The sequence below is a fragment of the Zonotrichia albicollis genome, chromosome 4 (genome assembly GCF_047830755.1).
Source record: "Zonotrichia albicollis isolate bZonAlb1 chromosome 4, bZonAlb1.hap1, whole genome shotgun sequence".
NCBI classification, from domain to species: domain Eukaryota; kingdom Metazoa; phylum Chordata; class Aves; order Passeriformes; family Passerellidae; genus Zonotrichia; species Zonotrichia albicollis.
This window is the reverse complement of record NC_133822.1, coordinates 51,851,071-51,876,397: the sequence shown is the minus strand read 5'-3', so window position 1 is coordinate 51,876,397 and position 25,327 is coordinate 51,851,071. Positions and strand designations below refer to the sequence as shown.

Genomic DNA, 25,327 nt, shown 5'->3' with positions numbered 1-25,327 from the left:
GACCCAACACACCCTGACTATATTCTCAACAGATGGGATTGGTGAGGATGGAAGGCAGGGCCAACCTTTCCCAAGTACCAGATGAGAATGGAGACAGAGCAGGACAGAGGTATGGCATGTTATTACCAGGTGCCTCTGCAAGAATCTCAAGGGTGAAGGAATGAGAACAAAAGCACCACAGCTTTTCTGAATGGTGTTAGGGAATAACTGAAAGTCGACTGGATAGGGAATCTCCTCCTACCTTAAATTAATGGCACATCTGCATTGCACTCGGCCTGATGCCCTGGAAGTGCCCTTAGCTGATCCTGTCTGATCTCCTCCCAGAGAGAGGGCAGACACAGCTGCATGTCTGCTGAAGTAGAGATGGCCTGGGGCTGTCATTCATACACCTCATCTTTGGCATAAGGAGATGGGCAAAGTCAGAATATTGTAGTTGCACCTTCATGATAATCATCAATCATCCATTCTCCCGGTAATTGCAGCAAAACCTGTTTTTGTATTTCATATTTTTAGTGTCAGAGCAAGAAAATACTGCTGTAGAGTCATTTTGAAGGTGTTCTCCCTTTAAGACCCAAGTCACTGTCAAGGTATCCATACGCAGTAACCTTGTCTGTTGATGAACAGGGCTGACCCTGTGAAGATGACCACTTAGAAACATGAGAGACAGCAAGCATTTTGAGATCAGTCTTAGCTGTTTCTGAAACTCCACTTTCCACAGACCAACTGGGGATGTGGAAAATCTCTCTTTCCTTCTCTCAGCCAAGGGTGAGGGCAGAACAAAGGGGTAGATGGCCCTATATTCACTAGCAACACACCCTTCCCTTCCTGAACAGTCCCTAAGAACAAATAAAGCTCTTTCCACTTTCACAGTCCCATTTACAAACAAGAGACTTCTGATCTCTGGCACAATGTTTTCTTTCACAGTGACACTGAACTCAGTAGCAGACAAACCTATGGACAAACTCAAGGCAGAAAGCCTCTAGATGGTTGTTTGGGATCTTGTTTGTTCACGTGATGGTATATTTTAAGGACAGAAACTGATAATCTAAGATGTGATAAAGACAGAAAAAGGAAGAGCATGAGGTAGATTAAAATAAAGAAATGAAGCAGGATCTAATTAAATGAAATACAAGTCAGACTTTCCACCTGTTTTGTCAGCACACCAATCCTGCTGCTGGTAGCACTGAGCATCCTCTATGGAAGGTGGGTTTAAAGGTCACACCATGACTAGGAATGAGTGGGAACCACAGTGTGCAGTATTTATGTACATACACAGTGAGAGAGAGGGAGATGTTAAAGACGTCCTTCTGAGAAACAATCTTTAGTGTTATGCATTGTCCAGGCGAGAGACTTGTTGGCATGTTCTTCCAAGACCCCAGCCTCCTACAGTTTGCACAGGACCTCATACAGCAAACAAAATGGATCCCATGCCATGATACTGTCATCCCACACCCACTCCTTTGAAGGCAGGCATTTCTGAGTTATAATAGAGCCAGCCCCTGCTCCAACTGCTCACATTTGCTGCAGAGGCTCCATCCAACCTATAAAATGTCTTCTTTTAAGTGTTGCCTATTTCCCAAATGTTATTCATATCATACTTTCTATGAAAACATGCTACCAGAAAGTGCTCTTCTATGGAGAAGCTAGAAAATGGGGGATGAGCACGAACCTGTGGGGATCATCAGGGTCACAGTTCGGTAGAAAGTTAGTGACAGCTTCTGCCACTTCTTCATTTAACAGCACATCCCAGAGTCCGTCAGTAGCTAGGATCAGGACATCATCCGGCCCATGCTCGTACTGCAGGAGGTCATAGACTCGCACCTAAAAGAAAAAACCCAAGGCACATTCATGAAGGAGGTGATTGTCAGACCTGTTTGTGAAACATTGCTGAGTTTGCCTGTGAGTTTATCAGGTGCAACCAGGGCACTGACATAATCTCCCATGGCAGTGGTGGAGCCTGTCTCAGTGCAGCCCTTCCTGCTGCAGCCCAGCGTGGCTCAGGTGCTAACCCCAGACAGGATGGATCAAGTGTTCCAAACCAGGCTCTAAGGCTCTCTGCTGTCTGATGCCAGAAGCACTTGAAGCCTCCCCCACCCCAGCCTGGCTTCAGTGCATGCAGCTCCTCCCTATCATTGGCAGGACTAGTCATATGGAAGCTGAATAATTTATTTGATGAATTTTTGATATTTTCTAATAAAATATTCACAAATAATTGTTTTCACTATTTGTCCTGATCCATTTAAGCCTGCCAGATTGCATGTTTGGAAGTGCCTGTGTGACAGCCGGCACTGCATTCACTTTTCTAAACCTGAGGCAGCTGCTGCACTCGAGTTTGGCCTGAGCAAGTGAGTGGTTCCATGAAATGCAGAAAAACTGCTCAGTCACATGTATCTGTAAGGATTTGAGCAGCTACAGACCAATTCAGGATCTGCACAAAAGTGAAGCTTTATTTGCACTATTAAAATACCCGCTGACTTCAATTTGTCTGTCTGCAGCCCTAGTCAGGCTGATCACTGCTGGCACCTCTTCACACCCTGCCTTTTAACACAACTTCCACCATCCTCTTCCCAGAGAGGCCGAGAGTGGTGGAGGCAGTCAAGGTGGGGGTTGCTGCAGGGCCATCAGCTGTGCCAGAATGCAGCAAAGGCCATAGAAAGTGTTTAAAAAAGTCTTTAGCTTGTAACTCCCCTTCCAGCACATGTTGTACTCCAGCTGAGAAATGCCTGCAATTCCCAGGTTGTGATGGGGAGCCATTAGGAAGCACCCACAGAGCATTTTAATTACCACAGCAACAGTCTCAGTTTGAAAGAACTGCAGCAACTACAGTAAGGCAGACAGGAGGGAAGGATCACCTATACTAAAATTCAGAAACGGTGCACCTCATCATGCACCCTGCTCCAGCCCTGGACTCCACTAACAGCAGTTAGTCAGGACAAGCACTGGGCATAACAAGAAAATATGAGCTGTTTTATTCTCCCTCATGGTGCACACACTTAGGAGCCACAGAGCAGGCAATGCATATAAAATGCCTGGACCTTTTAATGTAATTACGCTTTTATGGGGCTTCAACCAGTACCACAGGAAAAAAAATTAAAAAATCACCTAGATCTGACTGCTAATCCTTACCAGTTTGCCTTTCACTCTAAAGCACAAGAAGGTAATTTGTAAAATGTAACCTTTACTTCATTATCTAAGGTAGCAGCTGAATAAGGACTTTGGAGAGGATTAAATTCAAGGCAAGATACTCTCTTCATTAGAGCATATCTGCTTATTCAGACTTGAGTGGGAATATAGAAAAGACCCCTATATGCAGCACAGCTCTCAAGCTTATTGTACAGAAATCAGTAGCTGTCATAGTCCCTGTCTCTCAGAATTTATTTCAGCCTTAACAGGCCACAGTTGCAACTCAGAAATCACTGGAGCGTGGAGGCTGAGTTGGCCAACACAACCATCAATCTCCAGCACATGTTCTGGTCATATCTCTTGGGGACCAGCAAATACTTGGGAAAGCATCACAGTTAATGCTCAGGGATCACTCAGCACCAAGCCCCTGGTAGGGCTAACCAAGCTTCAAACATCTGTGCTGGGAAGAGCACATCCCAACCGAGGCAAAAAACACATCACATCACAGGATCCATTTTTGCAGCTTAGGTGGGGAAGAAGGTGGAAAGCAAAACCATGCATCACTGATTGGAATCCTCCTGAAATCAACCATTTTGTCTGACTGAGGAGTGGCACTGGGATGGACGAGAAAATTTTCAAAGCTACCTGCAGGCAGTCCATGAGCAAGATCAAGAAGAGACCATTTTATGAAGAATATGTTTTGTTTTAGGGGAACAAGAAAAAAAAATGCATTCCCTGATTTATTGTGTAATCTAGGAAGAAGGTAGGGTACTTTCTAAAAGGACAAGCTTTGTGAAGTGGGCACCTCCAGCAGAAAGGCATATGTTGAGAAGAAACTAGATGTCAGAAAAGACACAGAGGACAGTGAGGTGTTTGGCTAGACCCCAGGCTAAGCAAAAGAGAGTACCAAGGTTACAGGGGACAAGCTTGGGGCAAACTGATGCAAAATTGTTGCATATAAGGACCAGTAGGGCATGCAACAAAACATTCAATGAAATGCAGTTTTATCTGCCTTCCAGTTACCTTAAGTCCTTTCTTTGTGTCTTGCCTTGGATTTCTTAAATACAGTTGTAGGTGCCCCTAATATGTTTCTGACAAAAAAGAGTTAGAGCTGTCCAGTCTATTGCAGGGTCAGGTTATGTTCACAGACTGCCTCGTTCAGGTGCAGAAACTAATCAGCTCCTAACCCTTCATCCTTTTGCCAGCACCTTTGTTCTAGCTTTCTTGGGTCAATGAGGGTCTCTTGCAGTAGCACCCAGTGCCTTCAGCTGGCTTGGAGCAGGGTGGCAGCACAGCTCCTGGAGGCACACAGGCTGGGCAGCACCACCAGGGCACGTGGAATGGAAGCTCAGCCCAGCAGCACCCACAGCACACTCCACACTGTACAAAAAAAGGTAGGAGTATGATATGCCACAGTTTTGAAGTATGAGGAGACATCCAGGGAATTACCTAAGTGTCTGCAACAGGAATGAACCCATGGCCCTTTAAATCTCACATGAACAAATGCAGTTCAATGATTGCAATGAAAATTACTATTTAAATTTTTTAGATTCCAAAGTAAACATTTCCAATGACTGCCTCCTTCCTCTAGCTGTATTTCAGAGAAGTAAAGCGTGACATTTAAGGAAAGTTCTGTCTGTGACACAAGTTTGTGCAAAGCTGCTCACACATTGCAGAACCCTGCTCCTTCAGGAGACAGCTGGCTGGACAATGACTGGCAGTGCAGATGTTTCCTTAACTGGTGCAGCACCCTTGACAAATTTCCTAACAATGCCATCTTGAATCTTTATAGTCTTTTCCTTGTGAATCCCTGCTTCTGCAGCCAGACATCGCTGCAGAATTGAATTGGTGTCCTTGGCCTCCCATGATGTCCTGAGAGCCCTCTCAGCAACTCCCTCCAGCCTGCCAATCCCTTCTGTGTGAAGAATGAGTTTCTCACTCATTTAAATTAATCTCTCTGGAATATCACGGCAGCTCTGGAAGAAGCCAAGTTTGCTCACCATACTTCTCCCATCTGCTGATGTCTTATTGATGTAAAGTAGCTGCCCTGTTAACTAGCTGAACCTCACATCAGCAACCAGAAAATGTAAAAACTGTAAGGAACAAGCAGAAGAACCTCAGCAGCACAGCCAACCATCAAGCCACAGCAATATAAGGGTTACCCTTATATCCTACAGATAGAATAAACTACTTGACCTGATTAGTACTTACAGATCTGCTGACAGGTAACAGTGGATACACACCACCAGAGCCCATAGTCATACACATCTTTCTGAACATGCATTATGCAGTTTGTCAAATAACATTCTTCTTCAATCCAGGTACTTGTTTCTCATATTATATATTACCTACATGCAGACAAGAGCACTGAGAAAACTGCTCTGGGCAAGCAATGAACAAACAGGTGGGCTGGTTTTTATTTACATTTCAAACAGATCTACCCACCAGACAAACCCAGCCTTTGGCTGCTGCGAAGGAGCACGGCAGCCCTGCGAAGGCGCTGTGCCTCGCTGGCCACGCTTGTTTTTAAGAGGCAGCCATGGCGAGTCCCTGCGGCTGGAAAACCGCTCACAACAGTGACATGTGAGCCTGCAGCCACCTGAGGTGCTCCTCAGCAGCTGGCCTCAGGGAATTCCAGCTGAACAACAGCCTGCATTCACTCCCTGCACTATTGATCAACCCGGCTACTTCAATAAATTAAGCCCTTTCTTAATTGTATCATCCCTTTTATGCACAGTGTTATCCAGTGCAGCTTTCCTGGCAAATTATGAGATCTTTCAATACCACTCTCCATGTAATTTATATGTAAATAATAAAAAGTGGGTCCCAACACTGCTCCCTGCAGCATTCACCAATTAATCTCCTTTTAGCTTTTTACTGCCACCCTTTGTTTCCTGCCTGTTAGCCTATTTCCAGTAGACTGTGCCAACTTTCCACTTTGTCTGTAGCTTCATATCTTTTATATTAATAACCTGTGATGCACAACAGTTTCTCAAATGTTCTGAGGAATCAATCAATCTTGCTCATGCAAGAGCATCAACTGTATTTTTAATTATTATTATTATTTTAATTCTCTTGTTGACATAACCTCAAGGACCTGTAGCCACTTAAGTGTGATGTTTGCTTCCTGAAGCCACTTAGACTCCCTTTGATTATACTGTGCTTCTCTGTGTATTTGCCTTATTTGTTCCTTGGGATGGTGTAATTCCTGAGGATTTCTCCAAAAGACAGATATGAATCTAAAATGGTCTCCTTGGACATATTTGTGAAGTTGTCAGAAAGATTTTATGAACACTGGAATAACAAAAACTTTTCTTCATTACCTTCATATCATTTACTCTGATGGCTGGCTTTGGGTGCCTTGCTGGCAAGGGCCAAATGCTGCCATCAGAGCCACATCTTTCCCCACCAAATAGCTGAGATGCCATTCAAAATATTTCGGGATAAAATTCTGCCTTTCATCTGCAACAAGGCAGTTCTAAGTTTTGAAAAGCAGAATTTCCTGCTGAAAGCTTTCAAATTAACTGTTCCATTATGAAAAATAAATATTTAATTCCATGCCAGAGAGCCTTAGCCATGGCTTGCCTGCTTTGTGCTACTCCAGTTCATTATAAAAGGTTCAAATCTCTAGAGCTCACCAACCTGCAGAAGTCCTCCAAATCTGGTCTCATAACAGCTGAGCCAGTGAATACTGATTACATTTGTCAGTCTTGGCTGCATGACTTTTCCTCCCATAGCCTGGCACTCTGTCAAAGTATCATTTCACACCACCCTCAAATTACTATTATATGCCTATTTCTGGATGTAGTCTCAGGGATGTTTACCTTTCCTTGAGCTAATTTTTGGTGGATATGGCACACCAGAACTTTGTCGCACTGGAAGTAAAATGTTCAGAAAACTCACCACACCGCCTCTTACTCGAGAAAGAACACTACAATTATGGCACAGAAACGGGAGCCAGAGGACTTGGATCTTCCCTCTGTCACGACTCACTCTGTGCCTTAATTTCCTGTGCCTCCCCTTTTCCAGGTCTGGAAACCACACACTGTGCTTCCCTACCTCTATATAAACAATTCAGAATCCAGTGCTGCACAGGGACCAAATATGACTGCTGCCTGACACCACTGCCTTCACTTCCAAATGCCAAGCCTCCCAGGTGGCAGAATAAAGATGTTGTTTCTTAATGCCGGTTTCTGTGCAAGGTGCGCTGCCCATGTTTGGACAGAACAAGTCAGGGAACAACATGAGGAGTTAAAGCACTGGAGCTCTCTCTGGGAAGAGAAGCAAAAGATGATTAAGAGGAGGAGATGCAATAGAAAGCAAGTTGAGCATATGCTAACTTCCTAATAATACTCAGGGGTTTTTTGCCAATATCTCTAAATTAAGGTGGCTGGTGCTCTGTCTTTGCTCCTCCTGCCCTCATACATTTCTGCTGAATTTAGCTGTGAAGAGGATGTGGAAACAAAGCCAATTTTGCTTCCCTTTTGCAAAGCAGTTAAGAGATCCTGAAACGTGGCTAGCATACGAACTGGATGCCACATTCCAGAATTTGAACATGTACAGACACATTCCCCACAAATCAGAAAAACCCATGAGAAGCTTTGGTTTATAGACACACACAAACACTGCGGCAGCAATTGGCAGAGATGATATTGCTGGGATGTTGTGCTGCAGCCATTAAGTACCCCAGAAACACTGAGTCTCAGCAAGCCAGAAAGAGAAATAAATAGGTGGAATTGCATCATTTTTCTGGCATTAAATCCATCACAGTGATGAGGGCAGAGCTCCTGCCTGCCTAGCTGAGGAGAACAGGAGCAGGTCTCAAGTGAGGGACACCACACATTCAAAGGGGGAAAATCCACATTGATAGCAAGGAAACATGGAGAAGGGACTGTATGTAGATCTCCCTCTTTTCTTCAGGGCTGGGTTCTCTCAGCACTTCTAAAATTTTTATTTTTATAATTGGAATTCTACATATAACTTATATATAATAAATATAAATATACATACATTTTATATCTCTGTTTATAGGCATGGAGTCAAGAGGGGATGACATCGCCACTCTGTGGAGTAAGCCAGATGGCCTTTAGTTGTGGGGTGGATTGTGGTGGTGCATCCTTCCTTCCTGCCTCTCCTCAGGCCAGACTATCATCTCAGAAATGCTGTCAGGCCTTGGCCTTGATGAGCAGCACCTGGGCTGAGCTTCTCTCAAGCTTATCAGAAACACTGTCTGCTCCCAGGAACTTGTGCTGTCTAACAAGTTCCTGGCATTTTTCAAACAGCCTTGGAAACTTATTCTTACCTGGATAAAAACCCAAATGGAACAACATCCTAACAAAGTTATCAAACAAACAATTTATCAAGTTATCAAACAATTTGATAACAAAGTTATCAAATTTTTCCTCTGTGTGTTCTAACAATCTAGTAAGTAGTAGGGTGAACCCTGCCAACAAACTTTGTCGTGCTTTCATTTTAATATTGAACCTGCTTTTGTTAATACTTTTGTTGGTGATACTTTGAGCAGCCTGAAACATTCATGACAAATTTGTCTTGGAGATGTTATAAGCAAGGTTTATTTAATAATTTGGTTCCTTCCTAGCAGTATGATGTTATTTGTGTGATTTCATTCTCTCATACTGCTATAGCAAGCAACAAATTCAAGGTCAAATACTGGGTATGGTTAAAACTTTGGCAATCCAGTTGACAATGGACAGTTTTCAGCATTTGGGCCATGGAAGCAAAGCTGCCTCTTTTTGTGCTGTCATCAGATAGTTTGCCCTTGCTTAATATTTTATGAAAAATATGTGACATCTGTTCCTTGATGTAGGAACAGGAGGAATGCAGTTACAATGGGAGAAAAAAAAAGCAAGGCTTGCATGTTCCTTGTTAACAAATACATTTAAATCCCTTTGGAAGGCTTGATATCCTTCACTGCAAGGTCTCCAGTGGTCAAAAAGTGGGTGGAATTGCTTGTGATGAGGCCATTCAAAATGAAGGAGGCATTTAAAACTATCCCTAACCCAAATACCACATAGTCTCCTCATAACACCATCATTTGGGAATGCACAGCGTCATTATTTGGTATTAGTACAAAACTATCAAAAGAACTGAAGGTTAAGGGGCATACAGATGGAAGCATGAAGTACTCTTCCTATGACTCTTGGAATTTTCCTGCTTGAGAGTTGATCTGGTATCCTCTGTGTAAAGCAGGATACTACACTGCTGCGGAAGACATCCCTTCTGCAGTACAGGGATTTACATCTTCTGTGCAGGCAGCATGGTCTAGGCCTTTATGGGAGCTGCAGCACATGAAGGTGGAGGGAGAGATGGACGTCTGTCACACTGAATGGCAAGGCTTTGGAATAACCATAGCACAGGGATGTGGAGCAATCAGCACACAGCTGGGGAACTTAGAATCTACTATCAACTTAGCTCCTACTATGTGGATGTTGCTATCATGCTGCACCTTCAGAAAGGGCACCATGTTACCTGGACTGGATTACAGTCAGAAGAGATGATTTGAGAAGAACAAATACACTATGTAAATTGATTTCCCTCTCACAAATCAGATAGTTGAACCTTGGCTGTTTTACCTCAGGAGATGAGGACAGAAAAGGTTTGATGTATATATTGGAGTCGTGCACTTTCAGGTCATGGTCTCCCAGTCCTCGAGTCACTCCAATTGTTGCCATAACCCGAGCCTGGAGATAAAGAAAAGCAGTGGGATAAAATCTTGTTACATGGACTGTGTCAATAAAGAATGAGATAATATTCCTACTCTGTAACTGCTACAGTTAGGGCTGAATTCCCTTTCCCAGAAACTCTAGATTTAACACAGCAAAACAACGTCAAACTTTTCACACTCAAGCCATCTCCATTTTCCTCCTTATTAAGCTTGTTTTCATCCACATCCCACTCACCATCTCTAAGGTACTGGGTCTACAGAAACCTTACCCAGTCACCTCACTGTCCACACCAGTCTATGAGAGCATTCCTTCAGCAAATTGTACTGTTAGTATAGGTTTTACAAAGAGGACAAGGAGCTCAACTACTCACATAATGAATCTGTGGTATTTTCCTATTGACATATTGTTGTATATCCCCTTTACCAGGGAAAAGTGCCAAAGGCACCTTAAAATGCTGAAGACACACGTGACAGTAGCACTGACCACAGTGCTCTCTTCTTGGGAGAGTCACTCTACAGCAGGTCTGCAGTTCCCTCACATCTGCCACATCCTTCCCCCAGCACCTTCCTCTGTGACATGAGTGGTGTCCCAAGAGGTTCTGGGCTCTCCTTCATTAAATCTGCTCCAAAGACTGACCAGCCATTCAGCCTCCCAGGGAACCCTGCTCTCTGAGCTCTGCAGATTACTTCCCCCAAACTCAGGCTCAGCCACAGTAGCTTCTGAGCAAGGGAACTCAGCATCACTAATGGTGAGCAACTGACTCAGAATCATTTTGCCTCAGTGACTCCTGGCTCCACAGAGCCATAAGAAAGTAAATTAAAAAGATGTGCATGAAAAATTTTGCAAATAATTATAAACCTAACAAAATTCAGAGATAAGCTGCAGGTCTGAACCTTCAAAACATGGACTAATTTTGAAAAGCATCTATTTTTGCATTGAGATAAGAACCCAATGCAGCAGAGGAGCACTATTAAGAAACACAGCAAGCATACCAATATCAGCAAACTGACACCACTGCATCCTTATATTGATCCTACTGCTGCATCCAGCTAAGCTTGCTGGGACCAACACTAACGATCTCACTGTTCTTAATCACAGAGCTGAAAACAAAGCATAACAAACAGAACAGCGTTTCTCCCTTTCAACTATCAGCCTTCACACGTCAGAAAAATTCAACAGTGAGTTCACATAACCTTATCTTTTTCAGCTAGTGTCAAGGTGTTATACTTTACAAATCCTGCCCTGATCCCCCCTCTTCCTAAATTTGAGTTTTGCATCTCAGAGCACTATTAAATATCTCCCTGCTTTGTTCTAGCTATATTTTACAATGAAACAGGAACATTTAAAGTCAATTACTTAACGACACTCTCATTGTAGTCTATTTACAATGAAAGAAAAACAAAAGCAAACGAAACAACAAATGACTGCTGTAAAACGGTTATTACTATGTTGAGCTCTCCCCACTACCCCCCAGACATGAGACTGATTTATGACAGAACCAAGATATTCTTCCAAGCTGTCAAAACGATAAAATAAAGAGATACTGAGTGGAAAACACTGGACAGCCATGGGCTAAACTGAATGGCAAACAGCACAGAATTCCTTCTTCCTTTGGTCCGAGGAAAGCAAACATGCCCACCTTCTTGCCTTCTCCATATATAAGGGGAAACTTCAAGTCATCTTCCTCAATGGTTTTGTATGCCCTGTGGGGGGAGGACAAACAACATTTATGAAGCTTGTAGTCAATTAGTGACCCAGTGCCCTGAAAGAAGCAGCTGTGATTTCAAAAATGGGGGGAGAAAAAAAAGATCATTATTTTTCCTAGGGACTCTGTCTTTGAACCAAGATGTAAATTTCTTTTTCTGCAGGAAGGTTTTCTGTAAATAGTTATCCATTTCACTAAAAGGAAAAGCGAAGATAAAAATATATCTAACATGCCAGGCTGCTCCTATTGATTGCAAAGAAAGAGGTGAACTGGAATAACATCCTAATCAGGTAAGATATTGTCAGATATTGTACCAGCTATACCATAACACAGTGTCATAAAGAACCCCACTCCAACCAAATAAAAAACCCAAACAAAACCAACTCCAAACCCAAGAAACTAACCAATCAATGCCTAGATTGGCACTGTTAATGTGAAACGTGAGCAATAACAGGACATGTACCCATGGGTGTGAAACAGCTGTCTGATCCTGTTCTCACCCTCCAGGACCACAGAAACCAAGACAAGCTTCACGTGTTGAAGTCTTAGGATATTTAGTGCTCATTTGACCTTGACTGCAACAGTCAAGGTTGTCAGAGGTTTCACATTTCACAGCAGCTTTCCCACAGACAAGAGACAAGAGAAGTAAATGCTCATGCTCTGATTCTGTTCACCGCATGCCTGTGTACTCTACCTTTTACATATCCAGCTGCTGACACTGATGAGGTAAGAAGGTCAGCAATTTTGCCAGTGAGAAATAAAAAGAAAAACCAACAGAAGACGACAGTCATTCTCATGAGCAGTAGAGTCCTGTGGTTTGCATGATACATGCTTGAGCTCAGGTGCTGCAGCTTTTTGACTAAGGTGCGTTGCCCCACAGGGGCATGCTTCCCTTCCTACCACAGTGTCATCCCTCCTCAGCCCTTCTCTGCATGTTGTGCTTCCCTCCTGGCCCAGCCAAGCCCAAAGCCCTCAGGGTGACACCAAAAGCACCCCGGTTACACAAACCAGAGGGGGAGGGAAGGTGCTGGGCAGATCCCCTGCCAGCCCCTGCTGCAGCACTCCAGGTTGGCTGCCTGAGCTCCAGGGAGTCACATGGGATTGCGTTTATGCAACGTTAAGGCTGTCACGTAAACCAGCAGGAAATTAAAAATTAAGGGTGAAATCCTACATTGTAATTAAACTGCCCCCACTTCACCAAAACATGGGACAGGCCTGGGATCAATAAACGGTGCTGTACATGCTGCATCACCCAGGCAAGACTCAAACTTCCTGAGAATTGCAGAGACATTTAAGCCCCACCATTAAGTTTCCCAGTAATCACAGAAAGGGATCATATTAGAGTTCTGGAGGTGAGGAAGGACCAAGAAGAAAGAGAAAAGCCATCAAAATTCATAGAAGAAACAGTAGTGGAGGGCTCCTCTCACATACTAAAAAATATTACTATATATAAAATCCCAAAATGAAACTAGGTGAGGTTTCCAAAATACAGTGGTGGGTCCTTCATGTAGTCAAGAATATCTTAGAAAATACAACCATAATATTTGGCCATCTCTTTAAGAGACAATACAGTGAAGGCATTCAAATGGAATTCTGCCTGGGGAGGGCAAATAAATTAGCTCTTAAACCAAACAAAGAGGCACAAATTACTATAAGTAGCCAACATGATAATACTTCCCTGATGTTTAAAACCTGGAACAGCCTTCAGTTGGGAAGGAGGAGTTGGTAATTAATTTTGCTCTTGTTCTTTCCTTTATTCCCAACAAATATCTCTGCCCCACTCACTAAGGTGGATATCCTGGTTTGAATGTAGAACAAAAAATTTACAATTTCTGACTAGTCATGAGCATGTTTCAAAGCTTCCAACTGGACCTGTAGTACTGGAAGACCTGGGAAAACATCATTGAGGAGTCTGAACTATGCCTTGCATAGAGCCAGCTGTGCTCTGCCACCAAGAAAATGGGTATCAGCTGAGCCCATTGTGGGCATCAGTCAAATGACTAATCAAGCCACAAGCCTGAGAAGACAACCATTCCCACTGGATGTTCACATTGTTGTACATATTTGTTAAAACAGCAGACAAAACTAAGGTGATGTGGCTTAACTACTTGCAGCTCCCTCTTAAAAAGAAAAAAACAAGCCCATTCTTTACACACAGACTGCATTATCTGTAAGGTAACCACAACTATTTAAGACCAAAGCCCCCTTTACACTGCCCTGTAAGCTGACAAAAGCAGGGACCAAGCTTTTTCCCCTCTCTCCTCTTCCTCCTTATATTCTCCTGCACAACACCTCACACTGACTGTGCTTTAGGAAGAAAGGAAAAAAGTGTCATTTAGGCCAGTGTCCTTCCAAAGAATGCTCCCCACTGCTGAGTGCAGCTTCTTTCAGGGAGCCACTAAAAAACCACTGTCCCTCAGGCCTTCAACTGTGACACCTCAGTGTAAGGACACTGGGGGAGGCTGTGTTCCAGGGGCTGCAGCTAACTTGTTCCATCAGCAGATTAGGGAGAGCGGCTGGCTAGCCTGTGACCTCCTGAAGCTGTGCAACTAAGCTGGGCAACTGAGGGAGGCCCAGAGAGCTACAGTGATTTATTTTGTGGTTACTCATAGCCTGTCACCTCTCGGGCTTAGAACTTGAGTGTCAAGCTCATCTCAAATGTGTTTTTTCTGTTGATGTTGCTATTGCCTGAAAAATTGCCATCACGTAAAAAACAATGCTCAGAACTGCAACCACAGCAGTGGAGGTAGCACAGACACACTGAAAAGCAACGTGGGCCACTCTAGAAAAGCACCTAAGTCCTGCATTGCCAGAGAAACAGAATTAATAATATACTAATGTGTGGTTTGCTGCAAGAGAAGCATGAAGCACAGCTTTTCAGCTAACAACTCAGCAACTGCACTGGAGAGACAGAAAGAAGATATGAAGTTAATTTTCATTTCTGCCCTGTGAAACCTCCTGCATTTTATATGTGGGCTTATTTCACATAGGCTACAACCTTCTGGACTATTTCTCTTGATTTTATGTAATAAAGTTGCATTTATATTGTTGTTTACTGTATATGAAGATATAATATAGCAGTAGGTATATCAAACACAGATACACAGAGAACCTGAGGGGGTGGTTTGGCTCTTTTAGTGCCAGCACAGCCTTATTCAGCCCTCTGTGTAATTCAGCCCAGCACACTGCTTCAACAACACAGTGTTGCAACCCTCCCCTCTCCTTCTCTCTGTCTTCCTTGTCCACATCCCAGGAGGTTTTGGTGGTCACCAGGGCATGACAAGAAAGGTTATAAAGACAAGGCAATGCTATTGCTTCCAGCTCTGAATGAGCCTAAAGCCTGTTAAGTGCTTCTGCCACGTAAGCCTCTATTTTTCCAAATGGAAAAACAGGAGGAGCAGTGGGGAGTAGAAAAGGCAAGCTCGTGCCCAGCTAGATCTAGCTGCATTTTTTTCAGTTAACTTTGTTTCTTCTTTTCATTTCAAAAGAATTATGAAATGCTACTGCTGTCCAAAAATACTGAACTAGGCCTTGACATATGTACCACCCACAAAGTTACATTTGGACACAGGATCAACATTTTGGAAAACCGGGCCAAATCGCACCAGGAGCCAAAAGAGATGTCAGAACAAAAGAACAAGGACTGACATGATGTTACTCATATGCTAACTGGAATCTGCTCTAAATGCACGGTGAAAAAATAACCAGGAGCTACTAAGTGCACAACACAATCTACAGAAGTTTCTTAAGAGTGCTGGGGTGACTAGTGCTTTTACACTCTAGAAATAAAAGATTATCAAAATTACCTGCCTATTTCTGGGTTAGAACTTGAAAAATCAGTCATCTCCCATATGCAAATTTCAGAGCCAAAATCCTAAATAATGTCTTACACGTGTTATGAGTTCTCCTGCCATATAAGTTGTTCTTAAAAGTGGCCTTCTGAAAGCACATACAGATTCACCTAAGAGTAGAAGTTGATGACTAAAACCAAAATCCACATTCCATTTTCCTTCGTGGCAAACTGTGTAAGGTTACTGGTCACAAAAATATTGAAGCATTGGCATCCCCAGGCACAACAGATGGTGTTGAAAACACAACCCACCCTGACCTGGCAGGTTCAGTTCTGTGCACAACAGGGGAATCCAGACTCTGTGCTCTGCTTTGTCATGGAACTTGGCTTTAGAAAGTTTGTGTTTCACATCTCTGCTTATGACACCTAATAGTAAACTGAGAATTAAACCTAAGGAAGAGCAAAGAAAATCATCATCAAAGGGTTTTAGCTTGAAGCATAGAATCCACCTATTTGTGGAAAGCAACCAAGAGAAAGTATTACTGCTTCATAAAGTCCTAGTTCACACTGAGTACGAGGCTAAAGGCATCTCTGAAATAGGTTTGTAGATTTGTGCATTTCTAGCACTGATTTGCTACCACTCTAAAAACCACCAAACCTAGGGCCATCCACCTGCCTCAACTCTCCCCCTCACCCAAAATAGCCCAACTCACAACCAAACTACTCCAGCTATCCAAACAACCTCCTTCTCAAGCTCAACTTTCTTTATTCATACCAACACAAAATCATGTTTTAATCTTTAAGCAACACAAAACTTGATAGAAACTCTTTCTTTTCCCCTCCCACACAAGTAATCAGTGGAATGGAGTTCACCCTTTGGGCAACAGAGCTTAAACCACCAGTCCAAAAGGAACTGTTCATTTGTACTGTCTGTTGAACTACAGCAGTGTAGTTCAGCATCTAACCAGTGTAAGTGCATGCTTACTATCAAGAAGATGTGTAGTACAGGGTAGGCACAGAGCCACTGAAAATTGTACCATTTATGACTCAACTCAGCCATAATCTTAAAAAATGTCCTTACACTTGTGCTTCTGCAGAGTCAGGATCTCAAAGTCCAGACAGCACTGTCTGATACTAAGTACCCTCTAGACAGGTTAGCTCTAATGTTCAGTGTCTCAGTATTTTTCCCCTATTGCTTGTCTGACACACAGTTTAATGAAACGAAATTACAATAAACAAAGATAATTAAGGCACACAAACTATAGCAATGTTTGTTAAGAGAAAAGATGATGGCAAAGCCAAATGAAAGACTGATGCACATGCACATGGGCATAAAAGTTTTTAGGGAAAGATCTACCTTAACCAAGATACTCTCACAGGCCTTCTTTCAAATGAAGAGGAAAACATACAAGTTTTAAAACACTCATTATTCACAGAAAATTCAGAAACACCTTCTTATGAATCTGAAAGTGTATAATGCTTCATTTTGCAAATCCCAATTCTGTCTACCAATCTACAAATTAAAAAAAATAAAGTCTCTCAGCATGACTTGTATACATCTATGATCTCTGGCTTGATCTAATCAGACTAATACATGAGCCTTGGACCTTGAGGGAGCCTTCACTGCTGTGTACAGTCCTAAGACAAAGTCTGCACTTCAGAGAGCACCAGCACCACATATTCCTGTGGAAATAATTCCTAAGCAAAGCAAACTATCCATTTTGCTCAGCCCAGTTTAAAGATATGCATCAGAAAATTTTCAGGCACTTCCTGGAGTGTGGCTGACTTTTTAGTCCATTCACCTCTATTGGAGCATTAAAGAAAATGTTAGAAGAAAAGTCAGGGACAGGACTGTCAAGCATCTCAAGTGTTTAGAGAGGTCCTTGCCCAAAAAAAGATAAATCAGGAAGAAAATGTAATGAAGGTATTTAAAAGGAGAAGCTGGAAGGGACAGAGAAAGAATATTGCTATCACTTTCATTCACTACTTGTGACCTGTTGAGCTTTCACTACTGAGTGACGAAACCTCTGTTCAGATGGTGCAGCTGCACATCAAACAGGTTCATCTTCTGCAATAGCCTCAGCAGGCCAAGCCTTTCTTTTCTGCCCCCAGTGAATTTGCTGCCTTGAGCACTTATTAAAATTTATTTAATTTCTTCTACTCTTAAAAGACAAACAGGAAGGTTTGTCAGCAATTTACTCTGGAGATGGAGGGGTAAGGGAAGTGGTCTGAGTGTTAACACTCTGTTAACACTCTGTGGGCTGAGTGCACTGCAGTGCACTGTGATGGACAGAAAAACTATTTGTAAATTGGTATTTTGCTGTATTTGTTAAAAGCTTGTTGTGAGGCAGATGGGAGAAAGGCTGCATGTTAAACTCAAGTGCCTGCTCCATACTTGTTAGCTGGGATTCTCTGGATGCAAAGGAGGTTGAGGTTGAGGAAGAATCGCAAAATAAATTCTTCTGGGAAAGATCTCTGCAGTGCAGGATGGAGGAGGCAGTGAGACACAGCAAGCAGAGACCTCACCATTCCACAGCAGTGTTGGCAACTCCTCCAAGCAGCAAGGGGCTTCCTCTCAGCCAGAAGCAGAGCCATAAATCAATCTTTGGTAATGAGGGAAAGAAAGAGAGCTTCTATGGACCCAGCTGAGGTTATGTCAAATTTGTGCAGATGGGGAAGCCAGAGAAAGCACGAGTGTGGAAAGAGACTTCACCTTATCAAGAAGAAGGGATGTTTTTGCTTGGATTTTCAGACTGAAGATTATGTTATTCCAGTTTAGTTTCCTTCTGACAGAACAGACTGGGATTCTTTTGTTTGCCCTTGCATATGCAGCACCCAATTCCACACCAAGGCAAAGCCCAAGAGGAGGTGTACAGCCATGCAGGGACAGGTCTTAGATGCACAGAAGGAGATGCTCTTGCAGAACATGACTCAGACCAACCTCATTCTTATCACTCTCATTTGGCCCCAGAGAGGCCATTTACACAGAGCTTTACTCCAGACTTAAGCTTTCTCTCTTGTTGCAGCAGTATTACTTTCCTGTTTCTGCTTCCTCCCGCCCCAAAGACTCTGGCTCAGCTGCTGTGGCATGTGCACACTTGGGGGAAAGAGCCATTCATCACCGTCAGGAGACGTGCTGTACACAGCAGGTCAGCTCTCACCTCCTGCTGCTCCTGCAGTGAGGGCTGCAGATCCTGAAAAGATGCATAACATGCACATTGCAAACAGCCATTCATCATTGCAGAGCTGTGCCCCAGACACCCAGGCACAGCCCAGCAAGCTGCTCTAGCTGTGTGCACCAAGGAGGCACGTCCCCTCCTGCTCCCCGCTGCCTTGCAGCGAGAGACAAAAGCACACACACAGAAAGCTGGGCAGGTGACTGCCGACAATGCTTTCTGCTGCAAAAATTATATCCTCTCTCTCCCCTCCAGAATGGCCCAGTGCTGCAAAGGTGCCCCATAATCATTAAATTATGAAAATGTAAGTTGCTGGAAGGAAATTAATACCAGGCATGACTGGGGAAAAGGTTGCTCTCTCATGAAGTAATTATGAAATTAAAATTTGATCTCTCCCTGGCGATTGTACAAAGGATACAGCTGAGGTCTCAAACACAACAATACAGCCAGGTTTTCAGCAGAAGAAATGTAGAATGTTTCACTAGACAAAAAAGCTCAATTAAAAAAAAACAGGGGAAAGGATGACTTTTTGTAAATTACATGATTTTGGCTAAAAGGCGCAATGAAGCAGGTTAGAGCACAGGGTTTGCAGACTTCCAATTACTTCTTACAAGTTGGAATCAAGCTGTTAGGAAATGCAGCTTATCTGAATAAGACTAATAATGCTAAGCTAATTAGACCCACAGGCATTAGCCAGCAGATAAATTCAGGCCAAAAAGAGGGACACTGTCACTTTAAATGCTGCCTTGGGATCGGTGGAAAAGCTAATGAGGAGTGTCAGTTGGGGCTGTTTTATTAGGTGGTTCTCTAGAGACTATAGCCTGAGGTTTCTGTAGCAGGGCTTCTGTGCTTGATTCAATAAATCAATTTATATTAAAGGAGGGTACAGCACAGGTGCCAGCTCTATAAAGCATTTTTGTGGCATTTCTCAATCTGCTCAGGCACTCCTTGGGCAGGCTACCTGAATGTGCTGTCAAAGGACATTGAGCCCAGCAATAAAGAGTAAGATAGCGGCCACATTGGCAATATTTGTTCAAATCAGCTCACACATTACCAAGCAAAACATGTACATTGGCTCTCACCGGGTATTCTGGATCCCCAATAAGTGATTAATGAGAGCCTGGTTTTTGTGAGCTGGAGTCTGAACCGCAGACGGCAAGGCGGGCTGCACAATGAAAGCGAAAGGCATCCATCCCAAACAAAATAAAACGTCTTGAAAAGTGAAGTTGCTTTTTTAATCAGATGCTTAGAGGCTGAAAGACATTCCCTGTTGGAAAGAAAAGGGCGAGTGCAGAGCAGGCTGGCAGCTTTCCAGGCAGTGGACAATATTGACTCTAGAATAAAATAGGTTTTGCTTAGTGCTTGCCTCAGGGCACCAGCCTCCCTGCTTTGGAATAAATCATGCGGGCAGGCGATTCCCCAGCACGGTCTGACCCTCGGGGCTGACCCCATGTGCCACCGCACTCCCTCACCAGACACACGGACACGGAGCTGGCAAGGGCTCCCCTGCTGCAGCAAAGACAGCACGCTCAGAGACTGTGCCCAATTCCCCGGCTCGCTGCCACCTTGGCTTCAGCCCATGGTGTGTGGTGGGCACTACACTGCCTCAAACCATTTCTGATGGGGTGTAGCTCAGCTGTGCTGCTCAGCTCTGCCTCTCCTGGAGGGCAAAGGAAGCAACCAACAAGTAGGTCAAAAACCGTACTTGTTATCTAGGTCTCTTTTGCCATCCTAAAATCAAGTCAAATAGCTGAAGCTGTGATCTGGATACAAGCCTTTAAAGAACTGCACTTCAATACAAACAGCAGTAAAGCCACTGTTTCTGTTCCAAGGAGGAGCAAAAAATTAATTTTGCAACCACTGAAGTTGATGCCAACTGGTAGTGCCTTCTGGATGCCTTTGGTTAAGCACAGTGCTGTATGGCTCCTCCAGCCCCACAGAAGGCTGGGAGGGGAACTCTGGAAGGAGCCACAGTGAAGCACACAGCCAGTCAGAAATCCAAGTTTCTGAAGGTTCTAGGATATAGTCAAAGCAAAATACCTCCAAACTGTTCACACTGGATGTACACATGAAGGAAATTTGACCAACTGTGTCTTAGCTTTAAATAAAAGCCAGAGACAGAGAGCACTAATTCTGTGCAGTCCTTTAAAGGAACAGCTGTCACCACGCCTGCTGTTTCCCTCCTCCCTCCATTTCCACTTCAGGTTACTCACCCCACTTTTTAGCACTGACCAGTCTCTTCTTACATGGCCTCTGAGTCTTTCCTGATGCTTCTATTGCCAGGACTTGTGAAAGCCACCAGGACACCTCTCTCCAATACAAGTCTAACCTCTGCAAGGCATGGGCTTGGAAATTCCAGTCCAGAGACCCAGCTGTGAAACACTGTCAGTAACACAGATATCTGCCAGCAAATATGGCTCAAGACAGCTTGAAAGCTTGTTCAGCAGGACACACTGCTCTTAAGATGCCTTGCCAGCTACACTGCACGTTTTGCAATCGTTGTTCAACCACAACGCACATAGGTCAAGGGTGCAGGGAGGGCAGCTCATGGTCAGCTCCCAGCAGTGTGGGATTTATTTTACATACATTTAATACAGCATGATTTCTCATTGCAATTGCCACTGCAAAGAAAGGAGCCGGGGTAGGCGAGCTGGAGCGGGAAGGGAAAGGCTGGTCTCAAAGCAGTTGCAGGCAGCCTGGGCTAGTGATGCAGCACACATTGCTGGATCAGTGGTTGTCCTAATGCTGTGGGGAAACTTGGCAGCTGTACTACCACTGTGGGCTGTGGAGACAAAGCCAGTGTGGAAACTTCACATGAAAAAGAAAAAAAAAATATAAAAAGAAAGAAAGAAAAAATAAAGGGCCAAATACATTATAACAGACCCAAAGACAATAATCGTTTGTAATCCAAACAAGCTGGGCAAGCCAAGCCATTGTTGAGAATCTGAAAAGCTCTGGAGCAAAGGAGAAGGATAAAAATGAGGAAAAAAAAGTCATACAGCTTCTAATAGAAAACACAAAAATTATACTGAATTGTAAACTAAAACAGTTTAGTTTCCCGAGGAAACATCAAAGCAGAGAGTGTTCTACATTTTCTCACTAAAGGATTAAGTAATTAAGTTTAAGAGTCGCTTTTTCTTCCTAATATCACCTGCACCTCTCTACATGCATGTGCAAATGTCAACACACAATGAGGTTAGTGACCAAAAAACAATTCACACAATTGATCATCTGCATTGTATGTGATAAAAGTTCAGCAGCATTTTAGTGTATCAAGCTCTGGCTGGCCAAAGCACCATCTGACGTTTTCTAGAAAAGGAATATATATGCTAATTTATTCTCCATGATAGATAGTGTCCTTAGAAACAAATGCAAAACAGACATGTCCTCGGCCACTGTGTCCTGATGCATCAGTTGAATCCAGGAATAAGAAAGGGAAGAAAATAGAAGCAAAATCGTTGAAGTGGAAAACAGCCACTAAGACACCTCTGCCACCTCAAACCATCACCTCTGAGGGCCCACCAAACTGGAAATCTAATGTCTTGTCCACAATCACAGCGACTAAAATTGACCCAGACTTTTACATAAATAGAAACAGATTGCTTCTCCTCTGCCTAGGGGTTCACTGCACACAATCCAATGGATAACAAACACCTTGGGTGAAACCTTGCAAAAAGAAATGGATCCTTATTTAGAAGGGCTCTGTTTTATACAAATGTATGGCAATAGAGCAATTTCTTCATCATTTTATTGTCCCGAGGCAACCAAACAAAGAGGTAATTGATGCACTAGTTGTGCAATATGGAGCAGCTGAAAGATTCCAATTCTTTTATTAGGACAAAAATGTAGGCCCCATTTTTCACTTCCATCCAGAAGTCAAAGGAAACAGCAGGGAGAGGTAGCCTCACCACAGTCTCCACATGCTTCTGCTTGGCACAGGCCACCTTTTTCTGGGACAATACTGTGGTGAATTCAGCCTTGAATTTTCAAGTCGCAGTTCAAGCATTTATTCCAGAATAACTGCTTACAGCTAAGCATATTTGTACTGAACTGGTGACAATTTTTGCATTGACCATATTAGAATCTCTAACTAGATCAATGTGTGTCCTAGATTTCAGGAAATTCAGAAAAATCAAATGGAAAATAACTTTTTTCTCCTCCCTGCTATATGTTAGAGCTAAGAGAGTTCACAAATCAGTATTGAAAAGCAACACATTGGATCAAATCTGCCAGTCTGACTTACCAAAGCTCTTCTACTTCACTCATTATTCTACATTTAGAATTTCTGTTCCTTTTTCTAAAGCCAAACAGTATAAACTATATAATGACCATTTTGGATAAGGTAAAGCATTATGCACACATTCTCAAGTGAGGTAGAAATATACAGAATTACCTCTTCACTTAACTTTTAAACTGTCTATTGCTGTATGAATCTCAACATTCTGCTGGTGATTTGGGCTGGAAAAAAATACTGTGGTAAGCAAAACTTCCACTGAGTTTTTTGAATTTTCAATTTGGAACCTCTAGTGTGCATAAATAGGTTTTTTTCCCTCTTCATGCTTTACTTTGTATTTTTCAATACTGAATTTGATCACTATGATGCCCATTTGCATTAATCACTTAATTCTTTGCAGTACCTCATGGTCATTCTTGTTTAATAGGAAAAGAGCTGCAGTGTCACCTGCCAGTGCTGCAACTTCAACCATTCCAACCTCATTTCCTTTCCAGACCACTAACCAACCAGGGAAATGCAAAACAACTCCCATGAACCTGAAGAAACCCTCTTTGCTTTCCAGACATGATGACAGAAATCTGTTCTTGCCCTCTTCTCAGGAAGTTCCTGGCCTATGATACTTCTGTAGCTCTCCCCTACATGTTTTTCCTCCCAACTGGCATGTCACATCTTGAAAAAGAGCTTTTGGAAGTCTACATGAAACCATTCTTTATTGGTGTCTCCAGAGACATCCGGGAGCTTAACAAAAAAACCCTCCTTCTGCAGAAATTGGGAGTATGTCTCATGATCTTCCAAATGTTTTGCTGTCTAAGTCCTCAGTTGATCCAATGTTCTCATCCTGTTCCTATTCTTTTGCTCATGCCTGTAGCCTTTTTAAAATGTGAAGTCATCATTCTCAGGGTGAAACTGCATATTCTACTAGCAGCTGTTCAAGATGACAGACAATGATGGTTATTCTCAGATTTACATGTTCTGCACAAGCACTTCAGATTATATTAAACTTAGATCATTATTCTACCATTAAAACATAATTATATTTATGGTCCATAAAGCATGGAACAAAGCAAAAGTTATGTAGAGCTGTACTTGTATGTGAGCATCCAGACTTCCAAATCTAAAATAGGCTTTCTTTTTAACCCCTTTGTTCTTTTTCTGCCTGAAAAGACATGTACTACTGACACGAAAACACAAATGTCATGGAAATGAAGACCATTTGCATATATTGGGCTTTTATAGGTCATGCACAGAACTCACAACAGCAAAGATTAGGGCTTCTCCAAGGAGTCTCTTGAACCAAGAAAAAACAATGAAGACATTTAGCCAGGAACAAAAAACCCCACGTCCTTCTTTCTGTCTTCACTTCTTTCAGTCCATGCTGTTCATTCAAGCATTTTCATTTTAGGCTGGTTGTGTTCAGATAGGACCCTGTCTTAAACAATTCCTCAAGGGATATCCAAACCAAGGGCCAGCTGCAGTGCAGTAGGGAGGAAGCTCCTCCCTTCTGCAAGCTTTCCTCAGCATGTAAGGCATGATGGCCCAACGTCTTGGTTTAAAAGACAAACGTCTTACCCGCCCATCCAGAATTTATAAAAAAGTATGTCCAAGATAGGAAAATTGTTTTGCTTTCAGAAAGATCCCCTGGCACATCTTTGCCTTTATATGCTTTCTCTGCTTTGTAGTGCTCCCACACTACAATGAACTCTCTGGAGGGAGGTCCACTTCTTTAAAACATTACCTTCTAGACGAAAGGTACACCTGAAAGAAGGAAATGCCTTTTCTTTTAGTATGCAGGGGTACACCTCTATGTTTGCTGCAGTTTACACTAATCAAAGATAGGTACAAAGTAGGCATTGGCCGAGGGAGAAGGCTGGCCCCATGCTGAGGAGGACATGTTCTTACCAGCCAGTCATGTTGAAGTCACGGTACAGCATCCTCTTTCCAACCTCCTTGCGCTGCACCCTCCGTGGAAACTCTAGATGTGTGAATTCATTTCCCAGCAAGTGAGGCTGCATGTAAGCCTGTGGGCAGAAATCAAACCACAGATACCACATAAAGCAAGACATCATCTATTTTTAATGAGCTAGTATTACCATCCCTTCCTGGTCCCTTCCCACACAAATTCCACCCACTATTCTACCCTTCTTTTTAAATAAGGACAATGATGTGCTCCATTTCAGCAAACAATGCACATACACCATTTCTGCCCCTGCCTGATATCCAGCAGCAGCCTTATGCAGCTTTAGAATTTGTCTTGCCCTCAAAATCCTTTATTTCTTCTCCCTACTCCTCAAGATTTGGGCTCTCTAAACTACACTTCATCCATTGACCCTGAAGGAGACTGCAGAGCTTTGTGAAACAGAACATATGCCCTTTTGTAAGTCAACAAGAGAGAAAGGAATGATCAAATACAAAGCCATGGAGAGACTTGAAGGGGTGATTGTGCAGTGAAGCTCAAGATTTTTGACTCGCAGTTCAGCTATGCCAACAACACAGAAAACCAACATTGCTATCACATTTTAACTGTCACCACCTTGAGAAAAATGCACCCCATCACACGGCACTGCAAATAAACACAAGCTACAAAGCAGCTTATTTTCTTGTTTTAGAAAAACT

General features: G+C 43.0%; 1 protein-coding gene across 2 annotated transcripts in view; it reads right to left on the bottom strand.

Annotated features, from left to right (window-relative positions):
- The window catches only part of PPM1H (protein phosphatase, Mg2+/Mn2+ dependent 1H), a 130,767-nt gene that overhangs the window by 9,129 nt on the left and 96,311 nt on the right, over nucleotides 1–25,327 (bottom strand). For both annotated transcript variants that reach the window (XM_005480554.4, XM_074539806.1), the window contains exons 6-9: nucleotides 24,614–24,732; nucleotides 11,449–11,512; nucleotides 9,717–9,824; nucleotides 1,670–1,821 (exon numbers count right to left, since the gene is read on the bottom strand). In XM_005480554.4, coding sequence (XP_005480611.1) covers nucleotides 1,670–1,821; nucleotides 9,717–9,824; nucleotides 11,449–11,512; nucleotides 24,614–24,732 — 443 coding nt within the window. The remainder of the gene's footprint in view (nucleotides 1–1,669; nucleotides 1,822–9,716; nucleotides 9,825–11,448; nucleotides 11,513–24,613; nucleotides 24,733–25,327) is intronic.